The following is a 9,884-nucleotide window of genomic DNA, read 5'->3' as shown; positions in this document are numbered from 1 at the left end:
AGGCTTAGGAGCTGAGTCCCCACTGCATTTATATTATTACTCCTTTCCTGGCATCCACCATACATGTATGCTGCATGCTGGGTGGCTGTATGGTGCAGGCTTAGGAGCTGAGCCCTCACTGCATATAGTATTATCCCTTTCCTGGCATCCACCATACATGTATGCTGCATGTTAGGTGGCTATATGAAGCAGGCTTAGGATCTGAGCCCACACTTCATATAGTATTACCCCTTTCCTGGCATCCGCCGTACATATATGCTGTATGTTGAGTGGCTGTATGAAGCAGGCTTAGGAGATGAGCCCTCACTCCATACATTATTTCCTGGCATCCACCATGTTACGGGTCTGGGTGGTGAAACCTCTGTGCTTCGGTGCAAGGAGGGACCAGAGGGGCATAACTAATTGCCTACTTGGACCGACCCAGGTCACACGGCGGCTCAGTCGACTCTGTAAACCAGAGAGGGACCGGGCAGGTGAACCAGGTGCCACTCTAGGACCGACCTTGTGTGAGAGAAGGTGACTCCCAAGGGTCAGATGACAGGAGCTGACTGGTACAGCGGATGAGCATGGCAGGAAGGCTGACGAGTGGTCCGGGTAGATAAGCAGGCAGGTACAGCAGGTAGCCCGACATGTGTTCCGGGAAGGCAAGCAGGCGGGTACGGCGGAAAGCCCGACAGGTGCCCCGGTTGGCCGGCTGGCAGGAACGGCAGGTAACTGGCAGGTGTTCCAGGTAGGCAGGCTGGCGGGCACGGCAGATAACTGGCAGGTGCTCCTGGTAGGCAGGCCGGCGAGCATGTCAGGTAACGCCGATGCTACACACCATACATGTATGCTGCATGTTGGGTGGCTGTATGAAGCAGGCTTAAGAGCTGAGCCCTCATTGCACATAGCATTACCCCTTTCCTGGCATCCACCGTATATGTCTGCTGCATGTTGGGTGCCCTGTATTGAGCAGGCTTAGGACCTGAGCCCTCACTGCATATATTATTACCCCTTTCCAGGCATCCAGCATACATGTGTACTGCATGTTGGGTGGCTGTATGAAGCAGGCTTAAGAGCTGAGCCCTCATTGCACATAGCATTACCTCTTTCCTGGCATCCACCGTACATGTATGCTGCATGTTGGGTGGCTGTATGGAGCAGGCTTAGCAGCTGAACCCCTATTGCATATATTATTGCCCCTTTTCTGGCATCCAAAATACATGTGTGCTGCATGTTTGGTGGCTGTATGTAGCAGGCTTAAGAGCTGAGCCCCCATTGCACATAGCATTACCCCTTTCCTGGCATCAACCATACATGTATGCTGCTTGTTGGGTGGCTGTATGGAGTAGGCTTAGGAGCTGAGCCCTCACTGCATATATATTATTGCCCCTTTCCTGGAATCCACCATACATGTATGCTGTATGTTGGGTGGCTGTATGGAGCAGGCTTAAGAGCTGAGCCCCCACTGAGTATATTATTACCCCTTTCCTGGCATCCACCTTACATGTATGCTGCATGTTAGGTGGCTGTATGGAGCAGGCTTAGGAGCTGAGCTCTCAATGTATATATTAATACCCTTTTCTCGCATCGACCGTACATGTATGCTGCATGTTGGGTGGCAGTATGGAGCAGGCATAGGAGCTGAGCCCTCACTGTATATATTATTACCCCTTTCCTGGCATCCACTATACATGTATGCTGCATGTTGGGTGGCAGTATGGAGCAGGCTTAGGAGATGAGCCCTCACTTCATACATTATTGCCCCTTTCCGGGAATCCACCGTACATGTATGCTGCATGTTGGGTGGCTGCATGAAGAAGGCTTAGGATCTGAGCACACACTTCATATAGTATTACCCCTTTCCTGACATCCATCATACATGTATGCTGCATGTTGGGTGGCTGTATAAAGCAGGCTTAGGCACTGAACCCTCATTTCATACATTATTGCCCCTTTCCTGGCATCCACCGTACATGTGTGCTGCATGTTGGGTGGCTGTATGGAGCAGGCTTAGGAGCTGAGCCCACACTGCATATATTATTACCCCTTTCCTGGCATCCACCGTACACGTATGCTGAATGTTGGGTGGCTGTATGGAGCAGGTTTAGGAGCTGAGCTCTCACTGCATATATTATTACCCCTTTCCTGGCATCCACCGTACATGTATGCTGCATGTTGGGTAGCTGTATGAAGCAGGCTTAGGCGCTGAGCCCACACTTCATATAGTATTACCCCTTTCCTGGAATCCACCGTACATGTATGCTGCATGTTGGTGGCTGTATAGATCAGGCTTAGGAGCTCAGCTCTCACTGCATATATTATTACCTGTTTCCTGGCATCCACTGTACATGTATGTTGCATGTTGGTGGCTGTATAGAGCAGGCTTAGGAGCTGAGCTCTCACTGCATATAGTATTACCCCTTTCCTGGCATCCGCCGTACATGTGTGCTGCATGTTTGCTGGCTCTATGGAGCAGGCTGAAGGCGCTGAGCCCACACTTCATATAGATTTACCCCTTTCCTGGCATCCACTGTACATGTATGCTGCATGTTGGGTGGCTCTATGGAGCAGGCTTAGGCGCTGAGCCCACACTTCATATAGTATTACCCCTTTCCTGGCATCCACCATACATGTATGCTACATGTTGGGTTGCTGTGTAGAGCAGGCTTAGGAGCTGAGCTCTCACTGCATATATTATTACCCCTTTCCTGGCATCCACAGTACATGTATGCTGCATGTTGGGTGGCTCTATAGAGCCGGCTTAGGAGCTGAGCTCTCACTGCATATATTATTACCCCTTTCCTGGCATCCACCGTACATGTATGCTGCATGTTGGGTGGCTCCATGGAGCAGGCTTAGGCTCTGAGCCCACACTTCATATAGATTTACCCCTTTCCTGGCATCCGCCGTACATGTATGCTGCATGTTGGGTCGCTGTATGGAGCAGGCTTAGGCGCTGAGGCCCCACTGCAAATATTATTACCTGTTTCCTGGCATCCGCCGTACATAAACGCTGCATGTTGGGTGGCTGTATAGAGCAGGCTTAGGAGCTGAGCTCTCACTGCATATATTATTACCCCTTTCCTGGCATCCACCGTACATGTATGCTGCATGTTGGGTGGCTCTATGGAGCAGGCTGAAGGCGCTGAGCCCACACTTCATATAGATTTACCCCTTTCCTGGCATCCGCCGTACATGTATGCTGCTTGTTGGGTGGTTGTATGGAGCAGGCTTAGGCGCTGAGGCCCCACTGCAAATATTATTACCTGTTTCCTGGCATCCACCGTACATAAATGCTGCATGTTGGGTGGCTGTATAGAGCAGGCTTAGGAGCTGAGCTCTCACTGCATATATTATTACCCCTTTCCTGGCATCCGCCGTACATGTATGCTGCATGTTGGGTGGCTGTATGAAGCAGGCTTAGGCGCTGAGCCCTCATTGCATATAGTATTACTAGTGATGAGCGAGCACTAAAATGCTTTTCACTTTTGCATTGCTTTCAACTGTGACAAATGCATTCACCAGGAAATGTCATTTTAACATTTTACAACCTTATCTGGCCATGTGTTGTATGAGATATCATCAGAAACATTGTGTTTCATTTATGAAGGAGGGACTCTGAAAGTCACAAAGCCTATTTTTATACGGCCATCAGGCGGCCTTTACTATTCTTAAAGGGCCAGCAGTCGGCCCTCACTATTCTTAGAGAGCCATCAGCCGGCTATGTTTTATTGTTCCCATTATTAAAGAGTGGGTCTCCTATACTGTTATTGCGTATGCAGTGAATGGCAGGGCTGCCCAAAATTTGGACGCACCCCAATACCACTTTGAAAATTTGGAGGCACCCCAATATCCCTTTGAAGAGACTTAGAGGAGGGCCTCCTGAAAACAAAGTTCCCATTATTAGGAAGTAGGTCTCCCATTGTGTTTGGCTATGCAGTGAATGCAAGGGTTGCCAAAAATTTGGAGGCACTCCAATGCCCCTTGGAAGAGACGTGGAGGTCAGAGGGCCTCCTGAAAACAATGTTCCCATTATTAGGAAGTGGGTCTCCCATTGTGTTTGCCTATGCAGTGAATGCAAGTGTTGCCAAAAATTTGGAGGCAATCCAATGCCCCTTGGAAGAGATGTGGAGGTCAGAGGGCCTCCTGAAAACAATGTTCCCATTATTAGGAAGTGGGTCTCCCATTATGTTTGCCTATGCAGTGAATGCAAGGGTTGCCAAAAATTTGTAGGTACTCCCATGCCCCTTGGAAGAGAAGTAGAGGAAAACCTCCTGAAAAAAAATGTTCCCATTATTAGGAAGTGGGTCCTCCATTGTGTTTGCCTATGCAGTGAATGAAAGGGCTGCCAAAAATTGGGAGGCACTCCAATGCCGCTTGAAAAAGACGTGGAGGAAGGCCTCATAAAAAAAAAGTTCCCATTAGAAAGGAGCGGGCCTCCTATACTTGTAAAGCCCATGCTGCGCTGGGACAAGGACGTGGACATGCTTCCTGATGCTGCTACTTGAGAGTGTGCAACGACAGGTGCAAGGCAGGAGGCATCTTCGCATGCACCATGGATAGGGGATTGGCTTGCATGCACAACAGCAGAAGAAGCAATGGTGCCACCCGCAGACACTGTTCCTGGACCCTGGGGTTCGGCCCACAAAGTCAGGTGCTTTGCTGCCATGTGCCTGATCATGCTGGTGGTGGTCAGGCTGCTAGTTTTGCCACCCCTGCTAATGCTGGCCTGGCTGGTGGTGCAAATGGCCTTTTTGGGGTTATCGGCATAGTCTTTAAAAAAACAACCAGACTCAGGAAGACCTAACAGTTGTACTGGCAACTTCCTTCGCGTTGGTGTTACAGGGAACGGTTGCGTTCCTTCTGTCTGCGGCCACCACACTGCTTCTTCCTGCCATTTGGGGTGCTCTGCCTCCCTCCTCCTGTGTGCTGCTGTCCTCGCTCTGCATGTCCTCCTGCCAGGTTGGGTCAGTTACTATATCATCCACCACCTCGTCTTCCACTTCCGTACCCTGGTCCTCCTCCTGACTTTCTGGCAATTGTGTCTCATCATCGTCCACCTCTTGTGACACTTTCCCACCATCGCCTTCGTGTGACCGTGGCTGCTCAAATATTTGGGCATCGCTACACGCGATATCCTCTCGCCCCGCTTCAAGTGGACTGGGCGAGAGGCCCGAATCTATAAATGGAAAAGTGAACAGCAGAGTGTCCACGTGTGGGATCAGTTGTCTCTGGGTATTCGGCATGTTGGGAGGAAGGAGGATCAGGGTGAGGAATATGCAGTCCAGACTCACGGCTACTGAGACTTGACCGTGTGGAAGACAGGGTGGTGGTGGCTAAGTGACTGGAAGCATTATCCGCAGTCCAACCAACAACCTTTTCACACTGCTCTGTGTTCAATAGTGGTGTGCTGCGGTCCCCTATTAATTAGGGCAGGAAGGTCGAGCGAGAAGATGTGGGTGTTTTTTATGGCACAATTTCATCTTGCTCACGGCCTCGGCCTCTGCATGCACCAGCACCATCATGTCCACTTCCCTGTCCCTTGCCACACGCCTTGCCCATTTTAAATGGAGGACAGTATCTTCCAAGCTCACTACAAATAACTGAGTTTGGAGCGAAGTTATATGTAATCCGTGTGATGGAGTAACCAGTTTTAAATACCTGGCCTGTAGGTAACTATTTTGAACAGCAAATCAGTATTTGGTCAGTATTCGGTCAGCATTCTTTCTCAGGAGTGGGAGCCAAAACCAGATGAGGAACAATCAGAGAAAAGGTATAATAGAAACAAGTCACCAATTCTGCATTTATCACCCACTCCTGGTTTGGGCTCCCACTCCTGAGAAAAAATACTGACCGAATACCAACCGGCCGCCGTCTTAAACATATGTTCTTAGGAAATGTGTCATATGTCTGCGGCTATAATAGAGCTTCACAATACTGATTAGTGTGTGTTCCCTGAGTGTGAGAAGTTTCTATACACACATATGTGACAACTGGGCTTCTTAGAATGATTTATGATAAACGGTAATAGGCTACTTATTTTTGTGACTCCTGGCAGCAGAAAGGTTCTCCCTTACCAAAAATGGCGGCCGTTAGTCAGCTTTATACCGCCCTCCTGACGTCCGTGTTCACGCCCACATACTGACGTCAGTGTACACGGTTCAACAAGGAACTTAGAGCAGCGCCAGGCCGTGCAGTGCGGACCACCCTCTTAAAAGGGCAATGCAGGTGAGGATTGCGGGGTTTCAATGTGCAGCTTCTTTAAGATGGCAGTCAGGGCCCGGCTGAGTGACGTCACTGAGGGATAACTGCCTGTGGTGTGTTGCTAGTGGTGACTCCTTGCTGTGGGACTAGAAGTTCCAGCATACTCACCTGTACGTTATGTGCGGTGGTAATCACGTGGCTCCTATACAGAGATCTTGTGAGGAGCGCACAGTTGTCTGCTGGCAGCTTCCTACAAGTCTCATGTGAACAAGGTCTTTCTCCATAGGAAGCAGTGCGTGATGTGCAGTATGTATGTATGTATGTGTGTGTGTGTGTGTATATATATATATATATATGTGTGTGTGTGCGCGCACGTGCAGTATGCGTTTGTGTAGTATATGTGCTTTGTATGCGTGTGTGGGCAGTATGCGCCTGTTTGCGGTGTGTATGGGCAGTATGCGCCTGCTTGCGGTGTGTGTGGGCAGTATGCGCCTGTTTGCGGTGTGTATGGGCAGTATGCGCCTGCTTGCGGTGTGTGTGGGCAGTATGCGCCTGTTTGCGGTGTGTGTGGGCAGTATGCGCCTGTTTGCGGTGTGTATGGGCAGTATGCGCCTGTTTGCGGTGTGTATGGGCAGTATGCGCCTGTTTGCGGTGTGTATGGGCAGTATGCGCCTGTTTTGCGGTGTGTGTGGGCAGTATGCGCCTGTTTGCGCAGTGTGTGGGCAGTATGCGCCTGTTTGCGGTGTGTATGGGCAGTATGCGCCTGTTTGCGGTGTGTATGGGCAGTATGCGCCTGTTTGCGGTGTGTATGGGCAGTATGCGCCTGTTTTGCGGTGTGTGTGGGCAGTATGCGCCTGTTTGCGCAGTGTGTGGGCAGTATGCGCCTGTTTGCGCAGTGTATGGGCAGTATGCGCCTGTTTGCGCAGTGTATGGGCAGTATGCGCCTGTTTGCGGTGTGTATGGGCAGTATGCGCCTGTTTGCGGTGTGTATGGGCAGTATGCGCCTGTTTGCGGTGTGTATGGGCAGTATGCGCCTGCTTGCGGTGTGTGTGGGCAGTATGCGCCTGTTTGCGGTGTGTGTGGGCAGTATGCGCCTGTTTGCGCAGTGTATGGGCAGTATGCGCCTGTTTGCGGTGTGTATGGGCAGTATGCGCCTGTTTTGCGCAGTGTGTGGGCAGTATGCGCCTGTTTGCGGTGTGTATGGGCAGTATGCGCCTGTTTGCGGTGTGTGTGTGCAGTATGCGCCTGTTTGCGGTGTGTATGGGCAGTATGCGCCTGTTTGCGGTGTGTATGGGCAGTATGCGCCTGTTTGCGGTGTGTATGGGCAGTATGCGCCTGTTTGCGCAGTGTGTGGGCAGTATGCGCCTGTTTGCGCAGTGTGTGGGCAGTATGCGCCTGTTTGCGGTGTGTGTGGGCAGTATGCGCCTGTTTGCGGTGTGTGTGGGCAGTATGCGCCTGTTTGCGCAGTGTATGGGCAGTATGCGCCTGTTTGCGGTGTGTATGGGCAGTATGCGCCTGTTTTGCGCAGTGTGTGTGCAGTATGCGCCTGTTTGCGGTGTGTATGGGCAGTATGCGCCTGTTTGCGGTGTGTATGGGCAGTATGCGCCTGTTTGCGGTGTGTGTGTGCAGTATGCGCCTGTTTGCGGTGTGTATGGGCAGTATGCGCCTGTTTGCGGTGTGTATGGGCAGTATGCGCCTGTTTGCGGTGTGTGTGTGCAGTATGCGCCTGTTTGCGGTGTGTGTGGGCAGTATGCGCCTGTTTGCGGTGTGTGTGGGCAGTATGCGCCTGTTTGCGCAGTGTGTGGGCAGTATGCGCCTGTTTGCGGTGTGTATGGGCAGTATGCGCCTGTTTGCGGTGTGTGTGTGCAGTATGCGCCTGTTTGCGGTGTGTATGGGCAGTATGCGCCTGTTTGCGGTGTGTATGGGCAGTATGCGCCTGTTTGCGGTGTGTATGGGCAGTATGCGCCTGTTTGCGCAGTGTGTGGGCAGTATGCGCCTGTTTGCGCAGTGTGTGGGCAGTATGCGCCTGTTTGCGCAGTGTGTGGGCAGTATGCGCCTGTTTGCGGTGTGTGTGGGCAGTATGCGCCTGTTTGCGCAGTGTGTGGGCAGTATGCGCCTGTTTGCGCAGTGTGTGGGCAGTATGCGCCTGTTTGCGGTGTGTGTGGGCAGTATGCGCCTGTTTGCGGTGTGTATGGGCAGTATGCGCCTGTTTGCGGTGTGTATGGGCAGTATGCGCCTGTTTGCGGTGTGTGGGCAGTATGCGCCTGTTTGCGCAGTGTGTGGGCAGTATGCGCCTGTTTGCGCAGTGTGTGGGCAGTATGCGCCTGTTTGCGCAGTGTGTGGGCAGTATGCGCCTGTTTGCGCAGTGTGTGGGCAGTATGCGCCTGTTTGCGCAGTGTGTGGGCAGTATGCGCCTGTTTGCGCAGTGTGTGGGCAGTATGCGCCTGTTTGCGGTGTGTGTGGGCAGTATGCGCCTGTTTGCGGTGTGTGTGGGCAGTATGCGCCTGTTTGCGGTGTGTGTGGGCAGTATGCGCCTGTTTGGTCATTGTGTGGGCAGTATGCGCCTGTTTGGTCATTGTGTGGGCAGTATGCGCCTGTTTGGTCATTGTGTGGGCAGTATGCGCCTGTTTGCTCATTGTGTGGGCAGTATGCGCCTGTTTGCTCATTGTGTGGGCAGTATGCGCCTGTTTGCGGTGTGTGTGGGCAGTATGCGCCTGTTTGCGGTGTGTGTGGGCAGTATGCGCCTGTTTGCTCATTGTGTGGGCAGTATGCGCCTGTTTGCTCATTGTGTGGGCAGTATGCGCCTGTTTGCTCATTGTGTGGGCAGTATGCGCCTGTTTGCTCATTGTGTGGGCAGTATGCGCCTGTTTGCTCATTGTGTGGGCAGTATGCGCCTGTTTTGCGGTGTGTATGGGCAGTATGCGCCTGTTTTGCGGTGTGTATGGGCAGTATGCGCCTGTTTTGCGGTGTGTATGGGCAGTATGCGCCTGTTTTGCGCAGTGTGTGTGCAGTATGCGCCTGTTTGCACAGTGTGTGTGCAGTATGCGTCTGTTTGCACATTGTATGGGCAGTATGCGCCTGTTTGCACATTGTATGGGCAGTATGCGCCTGTTTGCGCAGTGTGTGTGCAGTATGCGCCTGTGTGTGCGTGGCCAGGGATTGCACCACTCTTATGGGATGTGTGCAGCAGGGCAGGGCTGTGGAGTCAGAATCGGAGTCGGTATAAAATGGACTGACTCCAACTCCTAAAATATATAATAAATTGGGTACAGTAGTTGAATGCAGTTTGTGGGGAATATTTTTTCATAAGAATTTGGGAAAATTATGAAATGTCCTATAAATGTCTATCCTATTCCTGATCTAAGGGTCTAGACTTATAGCTGAGACGAATCTGTACTACAGTAAATTTATCACTTAAACATGAGCCTTGTATGAGGGAGTCGGAGGTTTGGCTTACCGACTCCACAGCCCTGGTGCGCAGGAGCCGGTCTAAAATGGCCCAGTAATAAGGGCGGAGCGATCACCTGTGTTGTTCCCTCCGTTTACACTTTCCAGTGTTGGTGATGATGATGATGTACCTGTAACTATCGGCTGCTGTGCGGTTGATCCATATGGGATCTGATTTTCTTTTGCACCCATAGAATTAAATAGATTTGTCTCATCTGAACTACAGAAGAGAATAATGCATGCTGCGACTA

At 51.4% G+C, this 9,884-nt stretch overlaps 1 protein-coding gene across 2 annotated transcripts in view; it reads left to right on the top strand.

Annotated features, from left to right (window-relative positions):
- The first annotated feature begins 6,108 nt into the window (after nucleotides 1–6,108).
- Nucleotides 6,109–9,884, top strand: part of LOC141273798 (zinc finger protein 692-like) — a 165,180-nt gene continuing 161,404 nt past the window's right edge. For both annotated transcript variants that reach the window (XM_073686159.1, XM_073686160.1), the window contains exon 1: nucleotides 6,109–6,210. In XM_073686159.1, coding sequence (XP_073542260.1) covers nucleotides 6,205–6,210 — 6 coding nt within the window. In that variant the 5' untranslated portion in view covers nucleotides 6,109–6,204. The remainder of the gene's footprint in view (nucleotides 6,211–9,884) is intronic.

The sequence above is a fragment of the Phyllobates terribilis genome, unplaced genomic scaffold (assembly GCF_046119375.1).
Source record: "Phyllobates terribilis strain yellow unplaced genomic scaffold, ASM4611937v1 Scaffold_5__5_contigs__length_657084704, whole genome shotgun sequence".
NCBI lineage: Eukaryota > Metazoa > Chordata > Amphibia > Anura > Dendrobatidae > Phyllobates > Phyllobates terribilis.
The sequence above is the reverse complement of the archived record's forward strand: the minus strand, read 5'-3'. Positions and strand labels throughout refer to the sequence as shown.